This window comes from Rhineura floridana, chromosome 3 (assembly GCF_030035675.1).
Source record: "Rhineura floridana isolate rRhiFlo1 chromosome 3, rRhiFlo1.hap2, whole genome shotgun sequence".
Taxonomy (NCBI): Eukaryota; Metazoa; Chordata; class Lepidosauria; order Squamata; family Rhineuridae; genus Rhineura; species Rhineura floridana.
The window spans coordinates 188156667-188178996 of NC_084482.1; the positions used below are offsets into that span (position 1 = coordinate 188156667).

Genomic DNA, 22330 nt, shown 5'->3' on the forward strand with positions numbered 1-22330 from the left:
TATCTCTCATTTTCACCATTCAGCTATTACTTCAGCCAGTTTGCTTCCCAGCTATGAAGCAAATGGTGTTAATACTTGAAAAGTGTGTCTCCAATAAAGGTCATGAGAACTTGAATTACATACTTTGAAGACAGGCACTGTCACTGCTACTGGGCAGGATCTAGTACCACTAGCTACATAGGTACAATTTCTGCCAAGAAAGATTATCACCTGGATGAGGCAAGTAAGTGGAAGATGAGCAAGTTGCGGAAGGTAAACTGATAGCAGACAGTGCTGAAAAGGAAAGGCTGTGGTGCTCCAGGGAGACTTTGCAGAAAAGTTAATGTTGGTGGTAGAACAGCAGGTGGGTTGGCAGATGGCAGAGAACAGTTGCATGTGTACAGAGTCCCATGTTTAGGAGATGCAAAGAAAGCAAAGAATTGTAGCTGAATTTTCTTTGAATCTTTGTGAGCTACTGGAATCCTGATGAGGTTTCTGGAAACTGTAATGAGTTGGATGCCATTAAACCAGTGGTGGGGAACCTGTGGCCTGCAGGCCTGAATAGGTTCATCCAGTCTCTGAATTTGGCTCATGAGGCTATTTTGGGTAAACCCCACCCTCCTGTCAGTCACCTAATATACGATGTCAGGCATGGAGATCTCTTATCTCCAATCTAAGCACTACTAAGTGCTAAGATTGGAGATAAAGGAGATAGCCCCACCCATATGTAAAAAATGGACTGTGGAGAATGAGCCAGTTCTAGATCTAGTCCTTTGACTGGATCCAGTTTCCTAACCCTGCATTAAACTGAAGTTCAGATCAGAGGATAGGGATGTTGACGGCTGGCAGGACAGTCGCCTTGGGAGTATGTGGATAATTTGTCCTGGATAGGATTGTCCTTCCCCTAAAATGCAACCCATCGTTGATAGGTTGTCTATCTAGTATCTACTCTCAAGCACACCTGGCATCAACAAGTTTTCAGCTTGGGGGTGCTTCTGGATGCAGCATTGCTACTTGATACACATGTGGCAGGTGGCTAAGTACACACCTTTTCCAGCTGCACCAGCTCTGCTGCCTCCTAGGAAGAGCTAGCCTGACACCCTCTAGATTAGATTGTTGTAATGCACTTGACATAGGGCTACCTTGGAAGGCTGCTTAGAAACTAGTCTAGCATGTAGTGGCCAGGCTGTTAACAAGATCTGACCAAAGATGCCATATTACAATGATCCTCCGTGAGCTCTGCCAGCATTATTCAAAAGTGTTAGTTTTAACCCTTAAAGTCCTATGTACATGACCTGAAAGAATGCTTTCTCCCTTGTGTTCTCTCCCCCTTCTTTGAGATCATCCAACAAAAAACTGCTGAGGGTGCCACTACCGTCAGATGTCCTTCTTGTGGCACCCAGGACTCAAGCCTTCTCAGTAGTGGCACTGTGTCTCTAGGAAACCCATCCCACTCCTTTAGAAGGATCAGAATTGGAATCATGATTAAAAGGCCTTTAGAACGGCTTTTTTGTCTGTGTGAAGTAATGGAGCTGAACTACTGGAAGCCCTTGACTCATTTAGATGGGCAATTTGAGTGTCTGCTATTGAGATGATTTGATCATTTTAAGTTGGGTTATTTGCATTTGTATGGTTTTTCACTTTTGTAAGTTGATCTTCTGGCTTAGAAGGAAATGGAAATAGACTGCCTTCAAGTCGATTCCTACTTATGGTGACCCTATGAATAGGGTGTTCGTGGTAAGCAGGTATTCAGAGGGGGTTTACCATTGCCTTCCTCCGAGGCTGAGAGGCAGTGACTGGCCCAAGGTCACCCAGTGAGCTTCATGGCTGTGTGGGGATTCAAACCCTGGTCTCCCAGGTCGTAGTCCAACACCTTAACCACTTTGCCACACTGGCTGTCTGCCAGTTACAAAGCAGGGTATAAATTGAAACAAATAAAAGGTAGCCCAAATAACGCAGAAAATGGAGCAATGAGACACCATATCGCTCCTTATATCCGGGGTTGCCAACCTGGTGCCTGCAGAGGCCTTCATTGTTACCCACCTAGAAAGAAAGTTATGAAGCAAAATGTGCAGGTGCAGTTCTAAGTGGTTTTTGTGAAATGAGCCCGCCTAACTGCACCAGCCTGTCAGTGTTTATAGTAAATGAGTGAAATCAGAGCTCTGCTTTCAAAGTGAGTTGTTTGGACAGACAATTGGAGTCTCTTCTGTTTTCTCTTCCTCTTTAGTGCACTTTTCCTGCTTCTGTCTTAATTTCTAGTAGTCCTTGGAAGCTTTGTAGTATGTTCTCCCTTTTTACCTAGCACCAGGATGTATCTTTCCTGTGGAGGGTTTGTCTAAGATCAGGTACTTCCTAGGAGTTGTTTTCTGCAAATACTACTACAGAATAAGTGTGGGTGGATGTTAAAAATGGCAAACACAAAATGTGAAAACTTTGCAGAGAGGCTTAGACACCTGACCAGGAATCAGAACATGACTCCTTAAACAATCTGGATACAGGAACAATTTGTGTTTGGTCTCTTAAAAACCTTCATTGGGTGTGAGCATCACAGCTTAATACAGTAGGGCCCCACTCATATGGAGGGTTAGGTTCCAGACGCCCACCGAAAAATGAAAATCGCCGAAAAGTGGAACATAGCATTTTTTTAAACTTGCGAATGCATATAAAAGCCTCTGCTGGCTCCCTTGCTCATCCTCGCCCTCTCCCCCTGCCCCCCGCTCGCTCACTCACTGACCCTCGTTATGATGGGGGGGTAGCACTCCCCTTCCGTGGCAGGCTCCCTGCTGTGGATCGCAGGGAGGGAGCTGCTTGCTCACCTGCCCACACCCACTCACTTGCCCTCCATGAGCTCCTCGCTAGTCCTCGCCTTCTCCCTCTCACCCTCCCCCCTGCCTGCTCGCCCACCCTCTCACCCCACTTGCTCACCCGCTCACTCACCCTTGTTATGGTGGGGGAGTAGTGCTCTTCCACGGCAGGCTCCCTGCCACACATCGCAGGGAGGGAGCTGCCCGCCTGTGCCTGCTCGCTCTCCCCCTGCTCGATTGCTCATTCGCCCGCCTGACCTCCCATCCCCCCACCTGCCTGGTAGGTAGGTAAGTAGATGGAGCGTGCATAAGGATGCCATGGCCCAGGGCAGGCTGGTGCACACACATTGCTTACCTCCCCTAGTGAGGAGGGAGTCACTTTCCGATGACGACGGCTATGAAGGAGGTGAAGGAGACTTCGGTGATCAGCCTCTGGGCAGAGAAGTGCTTGGCATTGTCCGTTGGGAAGTGCATCTGGATGCGTGCCCACGGCCCCCCTTCCCCCAACCCCGAAGAAAACCGCTGTATTAGCGGAATGCCGAAAAGCGGGGCCCTACTGCAATTTAACGTTGTTGGCTTTCCCCCCACCCATATGAATTCTATTGTCCTTGATAGGCTATTTGCATGCATTTTGTGGGTATAACAGTCAAACTTATTTGTATATTTTCCTTTTCCCTCTTCCCCTGCCCCCAGTTTAGGAGGCAGAAAAGTCAGATGAAGTCAAAAGAGCGATAGAAGAAAAAGTTGAAAAAGAAACAGTCATTACTCTCCTGCTCTGCAGTTTGGCAGAGCACTAAGATGTCTGTGGACATGAACAGCCAGGGTTCTGACAGCAATGAAGAAGACTATGATCCAAACTGTGATGAGGAAGAAGAGGATGAAGATCCTGGGGACATTGAGGATTACTATGTGGGGGTGGCAAATGATGTGGAGCAACAGGGAGCAGATGCCTTTGATCCTGAGGAATATCAGTTTACCTGCCTGACTTACAAGGAATCCGAGAGTACCCTGAATGAGCACATGGCCAGCTTGGCCTCTGCATTAAAGGTGAGCAGCGCTGTGGCATGAGAGGAAGGTGCTCCTTTAAGGCTGCAAAACGGACAAGACAAACTTGACTCGCTTGGTCTGCCGTCAGAGCTGTAAGTGAAAATTGACCAAAAGTGCTGTGGATCTGGGGTGGCTGTGTTTCCAATATCACTTTCTGTGTGCACCCTTTTTCACAGAGCTCTTCTTTCTTTGTTAGCAAAGTGCCTTAATACTCATAGGCAACAGAGCTAGCCAAACACTCATTTACTGACTTCCCAGCATGGGATCTGCTTTCGCTTTTTAGTAAAATAGTTCCTAGAACTCAGTGTCACACATAAGCAGTAGTATTTTTTTTTTGTGGTATCTATTGAAGGCTTAAGGTCAAATAAGATTTTCCTGCCGTTTAGTCACTGTTCATTCCGTAACCTCATTTCTTCCCATGGTCTTTTATTGCTAATCTCTCTTTCCATAGTAACCTTTTGGCAGACACATCTCCTTTTCCCTTGCCTCTTTCCATTTCAGCCCTTCCCAAAATATTATCACCATCTCCTATAAAATGCAATATTGCAGTTGGTATAAACTCTGGCATAATTGTCTTTTTCACAGACACTTTTATTTACCCTTGTTTGTAGTTGGTTTATTTATTTTATTTATTTGTTTCATTTTTAAACCGCCCATAGCGAATAGCTCTCTGGGCGGTGTACAAAAAGATTAAAATACAAAATATCATAATAAAATCAACCAAACAATAATAAACACAACAAGGAACAACAGAAATATAAAAGTTAAACACATTAAAATGCCTGGGAGCATAGCCAAGTCTTAACTTGGCGCCGAAAAGATAGAAGCGTAGGCGCCAGGCGTATTTCTTCGGGGAGGCTATTCCACAATTTGGGGGCCACTACAGAAAAGGCCCTAGATCTGGGCAAAGCAACCCAAAGGAGGAAGTTAACCTTGGCAATGGAGGGAACGGGCATTCACCTCTGTTTCCCAAGCTGCTTCCACCTGTCCAAAGAGATCATTTGAACCAAGTTCCCACATCTGTCATATTCCGTGGAGAAGAAGCTAGTGCCAAAGCAGAATGGGGCCTCATTAATAGGGGCCTGAGGAGGATTGGTGGATGTTGCACAGGTTTGGGACCTCAAGTTGCTGGTTGTTTGTATAAGCAGCAATACCCAAGTTTGTCCCAGAAATTAAATCTAGAATAAATAATGTAAAGTCTTATACTGTGTCAACTTGTGTTAAGCAAAATCTAACTTTTGATCTGAGTTTTGTGTTACAGTGAGAACTCTTAAGCAATCTAACTGAAAAGCATTTTATTTGTAATTCTTAGTTGCATCATAATTGGAATCTTTCTTCTGCACTGCACATTTGGCCCCAGAAGTTATTGCAAAAGAGGAGGCCTAAGATGCTATGCAAATAACTGTGAAGCTAAAATAGATTCAAATTGAGTACTCTGAGAAAAGAGAAATTAAAAGTTCCAATTTGGCAATTAGATATTGTGTTATGCATCTTGAAGAGAAATAATCATAGACTTCAAGAGAAGCAGATCGGATCTCCTGAAACCCTATAATTACCATAAGTAGTTTGTTAGAGGTAGGCGCTCTTGCCTTGTGCTGTACCAATGACTAATTGGTCCCCATAAAAAGACAATTTCTACATGCACTGAAGGGAAGAGAGAAATAATCTCCTATAAGTATTTGGTTAATACTGCCTGGGCAGTAGACTTAATCAAGAAGCTTTCAAGTCCTGTTGCAAGTGCTGAGAGAAAGTTCAGTTTCTGAACCGATGCCAGCATGTGGCACGTTCTAAGCCATCTGGCATAATCATGACACATAGTAATGAACTGCCATGAAGTCAAAGGTGCTAACATCTCTTAGCGCCAAGGATACAGTACACAGAATAGGTTTCTGTTGCATCTCTTCCAGTGGACTTATAGGTACTTGAAACTGAACCTAATGGTCACCAGGCTAAAAGTTATGCCAAATGATACTCTGGACCCACTGAACTCTGGGAAGCTTATGAAGACACAGTCGAGACCTGCGGTCCTATTCTGAGTGTGCACATTATGGGTCTAGTGTTACTTGAAAGGACAGTGGAGCCCTGAATTCTCTTAAGGTGTTCTAATAAATGCATGGCACTTTGCTTCTTATAATTCATGACTTCTTATTATGTCATCTTATTTGCTGTTCAGTAGCTGTCTGTTTTTTCAGGGTTCCTCTGCCCCAATTTTTGAATCACCATCTGACAACAGAAATAAGTTACAGATCAAGCTCCTTTTTTGAGACTTAATTGGCATTGTTCTCTTCAAAGAGTGTGTCAAAAATGCTCAAATCTTCTCCATGATTTTGTTCTCCTCAGCTGGGAAGAGGATATATTTCTGTTTTAGGGAACAGTATGCTGTCTTGCTTTTCAGTCTACAAACAGGTGATGGCAAAGCTGCTATTAATCTGAGGTGGTGCTTTTAGCCAGGCTCGCTTCCCATTCAGTAATCAGGTTTTCTGGGTTTACTCTGGATAGCATTATATGAGCAGCCTACAGTGAACCCAGAGAGCCTTCTAATTACAAATGTGTCATGCACTGAGATTATCAGATCTTACTTTAGATACCTTGAGCAATTATTCTTAGCAGTGTTTAAGCTATACTGTGATTATGGTCACCTAAACAGCTTTGATAACCTTGTGTTAATCCTTTTGTGACTGGTTCTGGTGTGTGCTGTTGCCAAATTGGTTCCTTGGAGACCTGCCTTGGTTGGCTCCTTTATTTGTGAAGTTGGATTAATGTTCACTCATGAACAGACCCGGCACCAGACTTCATGGGGCTCTTGGCATCTGCCAATGGCTACCACCAATACCCCTTGTTGCTACAAGATTCCCCCCACCTCCATCCATGTCTTTGTGACAGCAGTGCCATTGTTCTTGTCTTCCCCCTGCCACCCCAATTTCTTCTGTTCTCCCCTGCCCCCTTGCTCTTTTTTAAAAACAATATTGCCACCGTATTAGTGGTGGTAGTGCTGGTGACTTCTCTGCCACCTACTCAGAACCTGGACTTTGAGAAAAGGCCAGAAGAGTTCTTCAGAGCCAGGCATTCTATACCAGGTGACCAGGAGACCAAATGGCTGTAGTTTACTATGGTGGCTAGAGAGATTTCTTAATTTTTTAAAAAAACTACAACAATGCCTTGGCCCTTTCTCAGGTAAAGCCCAGACTATGCAGCAGGGAGTTGGAGATGGGCAGCTGGCTGGCCTCTGCAGATGGGAGCCCAGGTTCCCTCACAAGCGGTGCTCATGTGCTGCTAACTGGGCCCAGCAGTGAGGTCGCCAAGGGGCCCTTCTGAGTCCTGGAGTCCTTGGCCAGGGGCCAACTCCTGGAACCAGGCTTATTCCTGAAAATGGAGATCTCTGAAATAGAATATTAGTCATTAAAATGTGTAGCATGTTTATAGTGCATTTCAAGAATCAATAGCATTCCATATCTCAGCAATCCTTACAACGGGTCTGGAAGATGGGCTGGCGTTATTAACCCTATATTGAATATATGGCCATGACCACCATCTGGTATGCAAGCTGAAGCTAGAGCAGGAGCTGAGCCAGGAATATCTGAAGCTGGAGCAAAGAGCAGGAGATTAATGAGTTCAAAAGGGAGCTGTTAACCTTGCCAAAGTCCAGAGAGACATGTTCATTGGCAGCTTCTCCTTCTACCTGGTCCTCTGGAGGGTCATTGCTTGCAGCTGGATGTAGCTTTTTGCTCCCAACAGACCCTTGGTGAGACAGCTAAGTGGGAGCTCCTCTGGCAACTTTGGGCTTCCCGTTGGGTTCACTGCCACCTTTCTCCCAAGTCCCAGGGGGCAATGAGTAAGAATCACAGGTCAAGGCAGAGTCCAGGATGGGATCAAAGAACTTTTGGGGGGCCCAGGCAAATCCTGTCTGGGATGGAGCTTTTTCAGACTGCTTTTAGACTACTATGAGTTCCTCCAGGTCTTCCACTGGAGTTGGGTTCTCTGTAGGGCCCCAAGCCTTTTTCTCTGAAGAGGTCTCTCCAGGGTCTGGGTTGGATGGGATCCAGACAGTATGTGAATGAGTGAGCTTTACCACTCTGTCATTGTGACTTGCCTAAGGGACCATCATGACAAAGGTGAGACTTTACTTGGGCTTTTGTTGTCCGCAGCCCACTGTCATAGACACTACACTACCTTTTCCAAAGCTGGTGCGTTCCAGATGTTGTACTCCAGCTCACATTAGTCTGAGCTAGGAATCATGGGGATTGTAGTCCAAAACATCTGGAGGGCACCAGTTTGGTAGGCTGCAATATACTATACAAACTCTTGTAAGGTGCAGCAAAGCTGTTCTGTTTGACTCCTGGGCTATTCTAACATCCAGTTTGGCAATAAGAACAGTTTGAGCCTGCCGGCTCCACAATAAATTTGGCATCTCTTAGTGTGGATGTCCTAGGTATGAAGCTAAGATAGTATGAGGTCATTAACTATGGGGTGAGGGATTCAGGAAATAATGTGCTTCCTGAACAATCACTTCAAGAGACAAGATGGGCAGCAGTCTTTTTCCTTTCAAGGATTTGTATGGGAGCAATTGAATGCAAACATATATGAAACATGGTCTTGTTTCTTTTCTTTACAAATGTAACTGTGAACAAACACTTTCACTACACTTGTTAGAAATTGAAGCCACTGTGGGTTAGATTAACTTGTTTTAGGGTCCAGATCTGGTCAGCCTTTTTCAAGCTAGACAGTTGTTATTCCACTAAAGGTTGAAAGAGATTTGTTCTTTCTTTCTTAAATGTCTTAGCCTTTCATTTGGCATGCTATTATAGCCTTGCATAAAGCAACATTAAATGTCTTGCATGGCAAAGTATCAGAATGTCTGGTCTGTTGCCTTGGCAAGCCTGAATATAGTGCTGCCGGGAAGACTTAAGCCTCTTCATGGGGAACACTGCATGTTGCACAATCCTGTGTGGCTATATTTGAATAAAAGTCACTTTGACATTCTTCACTGCCTCCTTGTTTGAGTGAGGAAATGAGCCACAAGTGTACAAAGGCTATTTAAAATGCATTCCACTTCCTTTCTGATTCATGGATCCCCTAAGACTGCCACTTCTATGGATTTGCAAGAAGTTAAAAATCCTGCCTCACAGCTGTGGAGGGAGCACATGGAGGGAGGGGGGAAGCACTGTGGCGCATTTGTCAACATATCTGTAATTTAATTTTACATCTAGAGTAGGAAATGACTATTGGTGGCTGTGTAATGCAGTTTCCAGAGGGGTAGCAGTTTTGTCTCTTGCAGCAAAAAAGGCAGTCTTGTGGTAGCTTGCATCAAGCTGGTAGATGCAAACTCCTGTCTGTATCTACAGCCCCCAAATCTGCTCTGGAGCATCCCCAACCCTCTTGAGCATATTGGGGGGGGTTTCAGAGGGAGAAGAGTGGGAAGTCCCCTTTGTGCAATTGGAATGACACAATTTTATATCTCCCTAACATTAATTATGACAAAAGGCTTCCCTGGACTGCAGTCAGTTTCATCAGATGCAGGAAGAGTTATCCTGAGTTGAAGGTATACATATATATACATGGTTTGGGGAGGGGGATGACTGTAAACAGTGAGCTCAGAAGGAGATGGAATGCAGAACAAGACAAACTGGTTAATTATATTAACAGTAGCCATTTACAAAAAGCAGTATTTAATAAGACATCCCATTGATAAGCCAATTAACACATGCGGTGTGAACAAAATCTGTTGTGCCAATTCTGCCCACAAATGATAGGATTGGACCTCTTGATGTATTGTAATTCAATGGTTTCACATTGCAGTTTCCTTTTGAAGTTGCTTTGTTCAAGGATGGCCACTATAAGGATTGTTATGCAGTGTCCTAGGAATCCGAAATGTTCCTTTGCTGATTTTTGGCACTTCCATTTCTGACTACAGATTTATGTGTATTTATTCTTTTACACAGAGATTGGCCTGTTGTCTTACATAGAATGCAGAAGGGCATTGTTGGCAGATGACATATTTCACATACAAAGATGAGCACATGAATCAACCACTGATCTTATGGATGACATTAATAAGTCTTGTAATAGTGCTGCCAGAGCAGATAAGGGGACAGAGTTGGATCTTGGCCTGCCATGGTCCCCATGTCCAAATATCTGTTGTGTGGCCTGTTATTGCATGAGTAGCTGTTTTAGGTTGGGTAGCTGCATGTCAGCAAATATACAGGCCTTCCACCAAAGGCCTGTGAAAGGGAAGTGTCATTGTCTAGGATTGATTGCAGATACTGATGGTCTATAAAGGGCTGTCTGTCATAAGAATAAGAAACCTGCTGGATCAGACCAAAAGACCCATCTGCTCCAGCATCCTGTTCTCACGGTGGCCAACTAGCTGCCTACGGGAAGGCCTCAAGCAGAACCTGAGCACAACAGTACTCTACTCACTTGCAATTCCCCGCAACTGTGGTATTCAGAGACCAATCCGCATTGTGTCTGGGCTTGAGGGATTGCTTGTGGTGTTGGGCCAGAGAGACAGAACAGGGATATTGTTAGTGTACCGTCCACCCCACTGCCTTACAACCTCCATAACTGAGCTGGCGGAGGTAATCTTGGATGTGGTGTTGGAGAACCCTTTCACGGTGGTGTTGTGGGACTTCCAATATCCACACTGAGGCTGCCTCAAATGGGCTAGCTCAGGACTTCATGGCCTTCATGACAACCATGGGGCTGTCTGAATTCATCAATGGCCCAACACATTTGGCTAGACATACCCTTGACCTGGTCTTTGCCACAGAGCAGATTGGTATTATTCTGTTGATTGGAGGTCTCTCTGTGAATCCCTGATAAGGTTTGGGTTAAATGTAGCTACTCTACTCTGCAAGGGTGGGGGACCCATTGAGATGGTCCTCCATCAGAGGCTTATGGAATCTGATGGATTCCTGACTGCTCTGTGGGATTTTCTGGCTGGCATGGCTCGTGCTCCTGTCGAGACTCTTGGCTCACTGGAATGGTGAGATGTGTAGAGCGATTGACATGATCACTCCTGAGTCCTCACAGTGTTGCTGTAGAGCACTTAGGTCATCTTGATATTCCAGTGATCTGCTTGTGATGAAACAGGTGGCTGGAGCACAGGTGGCACACATCTCGGCCCAAACCTGACCTAACACAGGTAAGGCTGCACTATCATGCCTACCTTGTGGCAGTGGCAGCAGCAAAGAAAGCAAGTAGCCAGCCAGCAATGCTTTTCTGATTGGTGAATGGGTTTTTGTTATCTGGCCAAGAGAGCATTGTTCTGACACCATCTGAGGCCTGCTGTCACAACTTTGCAAGGCAGTTTAGGGACAAAATTGATCAGATTCGGACAGAGTTGGATGCCACAGTTAGAGCAGGTCCAACAGAGGCATCCAGAGCACTGTCTGTTCCATCTGTATTGGATCAGTTTCAATTATTGCAGCCTGAGGATGTGGAGAAGCTACCTGGAGATGCGGACAAGCTGTCCTCTTGACCCTTACTCATCCAGGCTGTTGAGAACTTAGTCATAGGGGACTGACTGGGTGGGTCCAGGGAGTGGTAAATGTTTCACTGGAGGAGGGGGAAGTACCATCTGCCTTGAAGGAGGCCGAAGACCTCGCTGGACCCAGAAGTGTTAAACAGCTATTGCCCAGTGTCAAATATCCCCTTTTTGGGTAAGGTGCTTGAGAAGGTGGTGGTGGTCTACTTTCAAGCATGCTTGGAGGAAACTGATTACTTGGATCTGTTCCAGTCTGGTTTCAGGCCTGGTCATGGCACTTTAACTGTCTTGGTCGCCCTGGTTGATGACATTTGTTGGGACATAGGGGAAATGTGACCCTGCTCATTCTTGATCTTTCAGCAGCTTTTGCTACTGTTGACCACGGTATCCTTCTGCAACGTCTTAAGGAGGTGGGGGGCACTGTGCTTCAATGGTTTTACTCATACCTCCAGAGCCACTTCCAAAAAGTAGTTATGGGATGCTGCTGTTCAACACCATGGGACTTACCTTGTGTTGTTCTGCAGGGTTCCATCTTGTCCCCTCATAGCATCTATCTGAAGCCACTGGGAGCAGTCATCAGGAGATTTTGAGTGAGGTGCCATCAATAATATGCAGATGACACCCATCCCTACCACTTTATTCCATCTGAATCAGGAGAGGCATTTCCCTTTAGAACTCATATAACTCATTTTAAAACAGCTGCATTGATTGCAAGTTTGTTTCCGGTCCCAGTTCATGGTGCTCACGTTTAGTGTTTGAATTATTATTATTATTATCTTTATTTATACCCCGCCCATTTTCCAAACTGGAACTCAAGGCGGCTTCCAAATAAAAGTAAGTACATATCATTAAGAACATATAAACATAAACATCAGCATTAAAACAGAATTAAGCTATTAAGATGTAAAACCAGTTAGCCATACACTTGAAGCCTTAAACAACTTGGGTCCCAAATAACGGAAAGACCGCTTCCTTCCCTCCTCAACTCTCGAGTGTTGAGATCAGCAGAGGGGGCCTTTTTGGTCGTTCTGCTACCCTCACAAATTTGGGGGGGTGGCCTGGAGAGGGCGTTCTCTGTGGCAGCCCCTAAGCTGTAGAGTTCCCTCCCTACCAAGGTGCATCTGGCCACTTCATTGTACAACTTCCAGTGATTGCCAAAGACACACCTCTTTAACCTGGTCTTTGACACCTGAGATGTATATTTTTAGGACCCACCCTATTTTCTGTGGTGATGTTTAGATTGTTTTTAACTGTTTTTAATTATGTGTTTTAAAATTGTTGTAACTTATCCTAGGACCTTTGGGTGAAGGGCGAGTAATAAATTCTAATAATAATAATAAAAATAAGAAGAAGTATCCTATCTCCGACACTGGAGTCATTGTGGCTAGTAGCTATAAATAGCCTTAATCTTCATTTGTCTAATTCTCTTTTAAAGCCATCCAAATTGGTGGCCATTACCACCTCTTATGGGACTGAATTGCATGGTTTAACTCTGTCCTGTGTGAAAAAGTACTTCTGTTTGTCCTGAATCTTCCAACTTTCAGCTTCATTTTTATTGGAGAACTCTGGGTTCTAGTATTATGAGAGACTGAGAAAAACTTTGCTCTATACACTTTCTCTGCATAATGCATAATTTTATAAACCTTTTATCATTCCCCCCACATCCACTTGTCTCTTTTCCAAATTAAAAAGCCCAGAGACTAGTGGCTTAAATGTGTGAGTTGTGAACCAGAAAGTCCCTGTTGAAAGTTGTGGTTCATTTCCGGAGGAAGAATTGATGGAAATCAGCAATTGCCATTCATTCAAGCAACACTTTGGAGTCATTTTGCTGAATAAATGTGCATAGAATTAGAGCTAATGTACTACTGTAGATAGCTGTGCACTCAAGGTTCCAGGATGAAATTTCTGTAATTGCATTAAACAAGCCACTTCCTTTGTCTTTGCAATATATGGTTATTTATTTATTATTTAATTTATATCCCACCCTTCCTTCCAGCAGGAGCCCAGGGTGGCAAGCAGGGTTAGTGATACTGACTTACCTTATTGTCCCCTTGATACTTTTTTGAAGTAGGCAAATTAAATAAACTTAAAAGGCAGGACATTTCAAGCATTCATTAATGTTAAATATAATAAAAATCATTGGCACCTGAATATGGGCTATATGAGCTGCACTAAAAACTGTTGACGTGGGCTTATATTTTAATCCTGTTTCTGGAATTATTACTCAAAACTTAAAGAGAAATTTAATGAAGTCAATATCCATCTAGAATACTTTGGTGGGGACTTGCTTTGGGGTTCTCTCCATCTCAAGTTTCTGGTCTTAAAGATTGAGTCTTGCTAGTTGCGCCTCTGGTAGAGATTTCAACTGTGTGTGAGAGCAGTTGAGATAAGGCTGGTGCATGTAGATTAAATACACATTGTTTTAAGATTTAACCAGAGATCCTCTTTCAGTCTACAGTCTAATTTGGTACACAGTGAATAAAGTGCTTGGGTGGTATCCAGTGGTGACTGTCTGCTAATGCAAGGGAATCCATCAGTGGAATTGGGGGTGGGGATGCAATTTTTTGTGATGCCCCCTCCCTTCTGCAGCTCCCTAGCCCCCTCTAAATATGCTTCAGAAGGTTACAAGACCTTCTAGAACAGATTTAGGAGTGAGTAGGGCACTGCATTGAGGAGAGGTTGCTGAAAGGTGCTCCATGGGATGCCACCTCCTGACATCTGCTTCTTAGGGCTTTTATACTTGCCATTCTCAAACTGCATTCTTCCTTATGATTGTCACTGACCGAGGGATGTGGGGAAGAATACATTTGGCCTACTTTTACAGTGGATCACCCCGATTTGGCCCTCCCAAACTTGCTTGCAGATTGAAACACAACTCCTAGTCTAATTATGCACTTTTGTGGATTTCGCTTTTTTAGAAAGTTAACTTTTTAATTCAGTGTCAAAATTTTAGAAATATCAGTCAAAATAGAAAAAATACTAAAGAAAAAAATCAGTTTCATTACACTACTTGCCAATATCTGTTACAAATATAAATTTCATAATTTAAAAAACCTAAAATATCATCTAAAAAATTTAAAAGCTCTTAATGTGCTTTAGGATTCACTACATAGGTCAATTATTTTAATTCTTCCTTAAAATAGCCACTCTTCTCCATCAATTTTATCCACTTCATAACATCTATAGGGGAGTTCTACCATAATACATAAAAAACCCAATTCTTTTCAACCCCTTTCTCTTTGTTTTTAACCCAATTTTGCAGATTTAACCAATTTCCAATGAAAATAAAGTACTAAATTCTAAATTAGTAGATCCAGTCAAGGCCCATGCATCAGCCTTCATTGGATTCTTCACCCTGATTCTATTTGCTCAGCAGGAACCTGGTGAAACAGGGAGAAAACACAAACTCCAAATTATAACTGGAATGAATACACCGGTTTATTAAAGGTGTGAAGTTCATAAGAATAGTTTTTGTAATGAAAAACCATGATACAATCGTAAATGAACTACTGAAAGTTATATTGGTATTATGGGATTGATATGAAACAAAACAAAGATAATACTTTGACATTACAGCAATGTAAAGTAATTTAGAAAATACGTTAAAATGATATGTGATATATATATTTGCATAAGCTAATTAATTAAAACAAAGTATGAAATAACAGAATAAATAAAATATTTTCCCTCTTAACTCCCTCCAGCCCACTACTTGCAAATTTCTACTAAAGTTTCCTAGAATATTAGAATAAAGAAAACATAGTTACCTATGGGTAGGCCTGAAGCCTTTAGCTATGTGAAAGCAGAGCAGATAGCAGCAAGAAAAGAAGAAAAAGCAATCCAAAGGCAATTCCCCCCTCAAATGAAAAAGCTTTTTTTCTAAAGAGTAAATACATCCCTTTATATCTCCCAGCAAACTTAGATCAGGAGGTTGGAATCGTCCAATAATTGAAGATGAATTTTAATAATTGTGGGTGGAACCCCACAAATACACAGTCCATGAATTATCATAATCTGTCTGGGAGGGGGATAAAATGAGTACCTAAGACCCTTGCATCAGTGATTTTCCAAGCAGTATCCTTTTGCATAGTGTCAACTCAACATACATTTTATTATTCTTTCACTTCAACATTATTTTGGCTGCTCAGCAGCTTTGTACCAAGCTCTCCTTTGGCAGTAGAAAGTGCAATATTCACAAAATTGGAAGCAGCCTGCAACCAAAAATGACATCACAACGTGAAATTGTCCTCCATCTTAATTCATCATGGCTTCACTCTGGCTGCTCTGTTCTGCACATCTACTTCTAACCTAACTGCCATATGAAAATGTGTAGGGTCCAGTAATGACTTGATTAACATCCAACATTTTGTTTCCAACTTCATTATTTTTGGCACCTCTGTTTTCTTCCAGTACCGAGCCTGTCATATTTTTGCTGCCTTTCATAATTAATAAACTATTTTTCATCGTGATCCAATTCCCTGCCGAGCAGGATTTTAATAGGGGTCTAATGATACCTCTGCATCTGTTATTTCTTTAAATATTTGTGTCCAAAACGTTTGTAACATCAGACAGTTCTACCATATCTGCAACAGATTGTAGTATTGACATCTCCCAACATTCAGCTTTCTTTTGTGGCTTAATCTTTTTAATCCTCCATAGGACATGTACCACCTTGCCATTTTTCTTGTACTGCTTCTCTGGATTTTGCAAGGCATTCTTGAGGTTCATATGAAAAATAAGTATTATACATAAAAGATGAGTACAAAATGTATATTTTACAGATAAATGCTTTGAAAAGTACACATTTTAAGTTACAGTATACACTTATGTTAAGGACAGAATGGACCTGTGTTTGAATGCCAATGAGATTGACTCGGGAGCCATTTCTCCTCTAAACTAGTAGGTTGGTGTGCATTTGGGGACATGTGATCAAACTGGAGAAATGATTGTTATGCTGACATTGAAATTATTCCACGACTTGGAATCTCAGGCTCTCAGAGAGTGTTCAGGCAGCAGCTGAAGGAAAGAGCATCTCCAGTCCTGTTCTTCGCAACAAAGTAGTCACTTCGTTTCTCACTTGTATACCACCTTACTATATTCACAGTGGTTTACAACCCATAGAAATGACAAAATACTAAAATCATATTGCCATCCTTTAACAACTGAAAATATAACTAAAAACAAATTAATAAAATTCACTTATCCATTTCACATAGTATTACATGGTAGTATCAACAAAATATCAGCAAACAAGAAAACAAAATCAACCCCCATCAATTGCAACAAACCAAGGCAACATCCACAAAGATACAATACACAAAATACCAGAAGGTATGCAAAAATAACTACTTCTGAGCAGGTAGTCCCATCTCTTCTTCCCCATCCTATGGAACTTATCCACCCCCAATGGGGCAGCCATGGCCCCCAAACCATTCCCATCCTGAGAACATAGTGAGTGCCATCCACCATAGATTTAGGCTCAAGGTTATTTTGAGTTAACACGGCAAAACTTGGTCTGTGTATGTGTCTGTCTGCCTGCCCCTGCTCTATCCTCCTTTGACAGAGAAGAATAGAAGTTCTTAGGCTCCTAGGGAGGAAGGGCAGGATATAAATGAAATAATAAATAAGTGAGACAAGGACCTGCCCAGCAAACAAGTAGCTGGTGTTGAGGGGGGGGGGGAGAAACATAGAATAAGTTTAGAAGTTGTGCTGGGTTTAAAAAATGCTGAATGAGATAGTAGTTCATTATTAACTATATATATATATATATAGTGCAGAAAAAGACCTGTTATTACCACCAAAGGGCTCAACTGTTAGAACCATTTTCTGGTACGATACTTTGGATTGCTGCTGCGGATCGCACGGTGAGAGCTCTGGATCCCCTGCCATTCCCTTGCTCAACCTACCTTTCTCGGCTGTTGTGCAGTTTCGCATGCAGCGCTGCCCTTAACCAAGATGGAGGCCGAGGCTACATGTGCGCATCCCTGCCATCAGCCAAGATGGCGGCAGAGGCTTGAGTTCCTTAGGGAAACCTCGGCCGCCATCTTGGTTAAGGGCAGCGCTGCGCACGCAACCGCACAACAGCCAAGAAAGTTAGGTTGAGCAAGGGAATGGCGGTGGCTCTGGAGCTCTCGACGTGTGATCCGCGGCAGCAATCCTGTTGCGAATCGCAGAAGGGGAGCGCTGGAGCCTGGGGCAGGCTTGTGCCCAAGGGCTCTGCCATGTCTGGGGCTGGCCCTGATAATAACGATCACTTGTCAGTTGTTCGGCTACTGTTCATCTTTATGGCTGCATTTCTTCCATCAAAAATTACCACCGTTAGGTGGAGTTTCACCAGACAGATAAGGACAACAATTTGCCAGTTAATCTCAGATTTGAATTGTGAATTGCTGACAGCTGTTAACAGTTTTTAAAAAATGGTTTCATCCCATGTCAGCACTCTTACACCTGAGCTAGTAATTCATTATTCAGAAAGTCACAACACCCTGAGAAACAGGAAGGAACAGTTCCAAGAGTGAAATTCACATGCAGGTTGTTGGTGTGTGTCCTTTTCTGTAAGGAGACTGAGGAACTGAAAGGAACCACAGCCATTTTTCTCAGCCTTTACTTCCTGTTTCAGTGCATAAGGAAGAACCAGAAGAAGGCAAACCTTCTTCCAGTGCTTATTAATGGGCCCTACCAAGCAGCTTATTTTCCCCCCTCCAGAAGTTCATTAAAGATGCTATATTGAGTCATATGCATGCTTGCAGTGTTCCATTTCCAGCTGGGCCTGATGGAAGGAATGGAGAAATCAAGTGCTGGGATGAAGGTCACACAACCCATCTGGCACTAGAGCATAGGATGATTCTAGCTTGTAGTACTTTTCCTGCTAATCAGTTTTACAGGCACCTGCCTCCTATGAGAGGCGCTGACACCCAAGCCTGTGCTGTGCTTGCACGCTGCAGGTACTTTATAATATGAAACCTGTTCAAGCCACCCATTTGGGGGTACATAATTCTCCCCTGGCTATCACAGCACTTGAATCAATGGAGTCTTGGGCAACGCTGTTAAAGCTATTGCTTGGCAAAGAGAACCTTATTTTCTGTGTGTGAAATACATTCTTCTGCTTGCATAATTTCAGTTATCAAAAAAATCTGGAGTGGATTGAATTTGAGCCCAGGTCTCCCAGTTAGTCCAAAACTCCTACTGGATTACATCACATAGGCCCTTGTGCTACATTATAGTCTCTCTGTGTATATGTGTAGGAGGTGTATTGATCCAGTACAGTAGGGCCCTGCTTAAATGGTGGGTTCCGTTCTGGACCCCCGCCGTAAAGCGGAAATCACTGCAAAGCGGAACCCCATTGACTTTAATGGGGCGCGTTGCGCAAAAATGACACAAAAATGCTGCAAAATGCCGCAAAAGCGGCTTTAAAAGAGGGGAGGAAAGCTGCCGCATTAGCGGAACGCCGGGCAGCAGGGCTCTACTGTACTGTTACTAGAAACCACTAAGGGGTCTCTCTGATTAGGAGTGCCTTTTGTTACCTTCAGCTGATGCACCAGCTGCTGCCGTAGTTGGATGGAGATAGCTTTGCTGCAGTTACCCATCATGCTCTGCAGTTACCCATTATGCACTTTCCCCACTTCTGTTGCCCAGCAACTGACATTCTGCAGCAGTATGGTGGAGGTAGTACATGCAATTTTCATGATTATTAGCCATTGATAGCCTTATCCTTCATGACTTTGTCCAGTCCCCTTTTAAAGCCATCCAAGTCAATGGCCATCTCTAAATCTTGTGAGGACAAATTCCATAGTTTAACTCTGCACAGGTGAAGAAGTACTTTCTTTTGTTTGTCCTGAAACTTCCAACATTCACCTTCACTGGATGGCTCTGGGCTCTAGTATTATCTGCTTTTTCATACAATGTATAACTTTATACACCTCCATCATGGTTCCCCCCCTTCACCTTTTTTAAAAAACTGAAAAGCCCCAAATGTTGTAACCTTTTCTCATAGAGGTGTTGCATATTTTGGATGCTGTTTTCTGAATGTTTTCCAGATCTACAGTATCTTTTTCAGTGTGTGACAAGCAGAACAGTATGCAGTATTCAAAGTGTGTTCATAGACTTGTATAAGGGTATTATGATACTGGCAGATTTATGTTTAATCCCTTTCCTAATGATCTCTTGCTTGGACTTTGCCTTTTTCACAGCTGCTACACGCTGCATCAATATTTTCATCAATCTATCCACCACAACCCCAATGTGTCATTTCTGATCAGTCACCCTCAGTTCAGACTCCATAAGCATATATATGAAGTTAGGATTTTTGCCCCAATGTGCATTACTTTACACTTGCTTACATTGAATTGCATTTTCCATTTTGATGCTCATTCACCCAGTTTGGAGAAAGTGTTTTGGAGCTCCCTGCGGTCCCTGAACATCAGCAAACTTGGCTATTTCATTGTTCACTCCTAACTCCGGGTCATTTATAAACAAGCTAAAAAGCACCTGTCTCAGTACTGATCCTTGGGGGATCCATTTTCTTATATTAAATGAAATTGGGGGTTGCCCTGCCCCACAGGATCTCAGGCTATCTACCTGTGCTTTAAAGCACTGAACAGTTTGGGCCCAGGCACCTGGAATACCACATTTTCCCACATATACCTACTCAAACCTTGATTATCTTCAGAGGTCCTTCTTCAGTTGTTCCTGCCAAGTGATGTGAAACATGTGGCTACCAGGGACAGGGCCTTCATTGCTTGTAGCATCCCAGTTTTGGAATGCCTTCCCAGAGAGGCTCTCCTGGTATTTTCTTTGCAGTCATTTCAGTGCCAGATGAAAAACACATTGTTTTCCTAGATCCTTTTAAACAGCAAACCCACAGATTTTTAAAAAACAAAGAGCACTGCCTTTGTTGTGATTCTGTTGTTGTCATCGTCTACCTTTATTCTTTCTGCTGGAATTTTTAGACTGCATCTTTTGATTTTGGCTTGTATCCAATGCTGTCTATGCATATGTGGAATGAACTTCTGCTCACACAACAGAACTTCATCTTCCTCCCCTCCCCCAATAGTCCCTCGCATGCCTGAAAATTTGCTCCAGAGAGTTGGGGAGCTTCTGGAGCACATTTGGAGTGTGTGCAGTCCTGTAGCTTGAGCAAAAGTCCAGTCTTGAAGCATTGGATTCTGTCCATTGTGTTTAGCTTACTGTATTTTAATTGTATATTGTGTGTGAGTGCCTCATAGAACAATGTTAGTGGGCATATTATATAAAAGTAGCAGTTCTTTACCATTATAAATTGCTCTGACAGTGTGGAGACAGTGAATAATTGGACTATGCTGCAGTTCGCTCATCTGCTTTGTTACTGTACTGCCCCCTCCTCTCATTAGATCCTGCTATGAGGTATACTCATGCACCCTTTGACTAGAATCACCTTTTGTGAATGCAGGCTTTGGATTTCCATTTAGTGCTGATTTTAGAGGCTTTTATGGAGAAATGGCCACAGCTCAGGGGTAGAGCATATGATTTGCATGCAGAAGGTCCCATGTTTGATCCCCAGCATCTCCAGGTCAGGCTGGAAAGATCCCTTACCTGAAACTCTGGAGAACTGCTGCTTCCAGTCAGTGTAGACAATATAGAGCTAGATAGACCAATGGTCTGACTCATTATAAGGCAGCTTCCTATATTTCTAGAGCAGACTATATGTAGCCCTTGGCATGGATTAATGCTTCTGTTGAGACCTAAGTAGAAAACTTTGTAGCATGGTGGCTGATGGGGAAATGATTGACAGGAAGAGATCTTTGTTTTTTCTCAGGCGTATTAGTAGCATTGTCAAAGTACAAATTGGCCTTGTTCTGTAAAGATAGATATATCCTTCCAGTAAAAATGTTTGCCATGTTAATTTAATCTGCATTTTTTCTTTCTTTCTTTAGGTATCTCATGCAGTTGCTAAGCTTGTATTAGTTAGCTTCCATTGGCAAATCTCAGAAATCTTGGAAAGGTAAGCATGTGTTCAAGCTGTAGAGTATTATTAGTTACTTTTTTATGGCCCGTAGAGTACCTTGTTTTCTTTTTCTGTGAGCCATTTCTAGGGTTGCAATTCCATGTGCACTTGAGGCTTAATTTTCAAGTATCCAGGTGCTGGACACTTTGAAAATTGAAAAAAAAGATAATGGACCATGGTTGATGAAGAATATGGTTCATTGGCAGGCCTTGGTTTAGGAAAGGAATTTTTCTCAGCCTCATACTTAATTTATAATAATGAAGTACTAATGGGCTCCCTTTCTTGGTGGCGTGACACTGAATAAATGATTCATTATGAGCATAGGCATTTCCCCAAAAATCTATAGCTGTGTTTCCTCAATTCCACAACCATGGCTCTGTGCTGATTTAAAGTTTTCACTCTTTCTGGCTTTCAGGCACAAGTCCAATTCTGTCCAGTTGCTAATGGAAGCACGAGTTCAGCCTGCCTCATCCAAACACGTAAGTAACTGGCTGTTCTGGAAAGCTTGACATTATAACTCCTTGTATAGTCCTTGGAAGACCAGTTCTTGCCTCCTGGTCTGCTTTCTGCTGGCTTATCTTGTGCTGGTCCTCTGCAGAAGAGATGAGGCTCTTGTCAATTCAATAATAATAATCTGACACAAAGCTGAAAGCCTGACCTTGCAGGCTAAAAATGGATCTCTCAGTTGGATCTCTGAGAGTTTGCCACAGAAAGCAAACAAATGGACTTTAGCTACCAGTTGTACAGCAGAGGTGGCCAGGATCTTTAGTTTTAATCTTCAGAGTACAGAACTAGTTCTCTGGCATTGTCATAGTCATTTTTGAAAGTGACCCTGAGCTGTGTTATATTGAAGCATGGCTAGGAGAGGCTGGAAGAAGGCAGCCTTTTCAGTTTCAAACAAAGATCACTTGCATCTAGAAAACTTTCAGTGATAAGGACAGACAAATTGGCATGGAAAATGGTTTAATGGTTTAATGGCTCTGAAGTTATTCCAAGGGTCTGATTAAGACTTTTGTATATCTCAGGGATCCAAGA

At 43.0% G+C, this 22330-nt stretch overlaps 1 protein-coding gene across 10 annotated transcripts in view; it reads left to right on the forward strand.

The window, feature by feature from the left end:
* ARIH2 (ariadne RBR E3 ubiquitin protein ligase 2) overlaps positions 1 to 22330 on the forward strand; it is a 60519-nt gene that overhangs the window by 17700 nt on the left and 20489 nt on the right. For 5 of the 10 annotated variants that reach the window (XM_061618798.1, XM_061618795.1, XM_061618790.1 and 2 more), the window contains 3 exons: positions 3477 to 3830; positions 21225 to 21292; positions 21711 to 21774. In XM_061618798.1, coding sequence (XP_061474782.1) covers positions 3582 to 3830; positions 21225 to 21292; positions 21711 to 21774 — 381 coding nt within the window. In that variant the 5' untranslated portion in view covers positions 3477 to 3581. The other 5 variants (XM_061618797.1, XM_061618794.1, XM_061618792.1 and 2 more) reach the window with 2 other exon arrangements.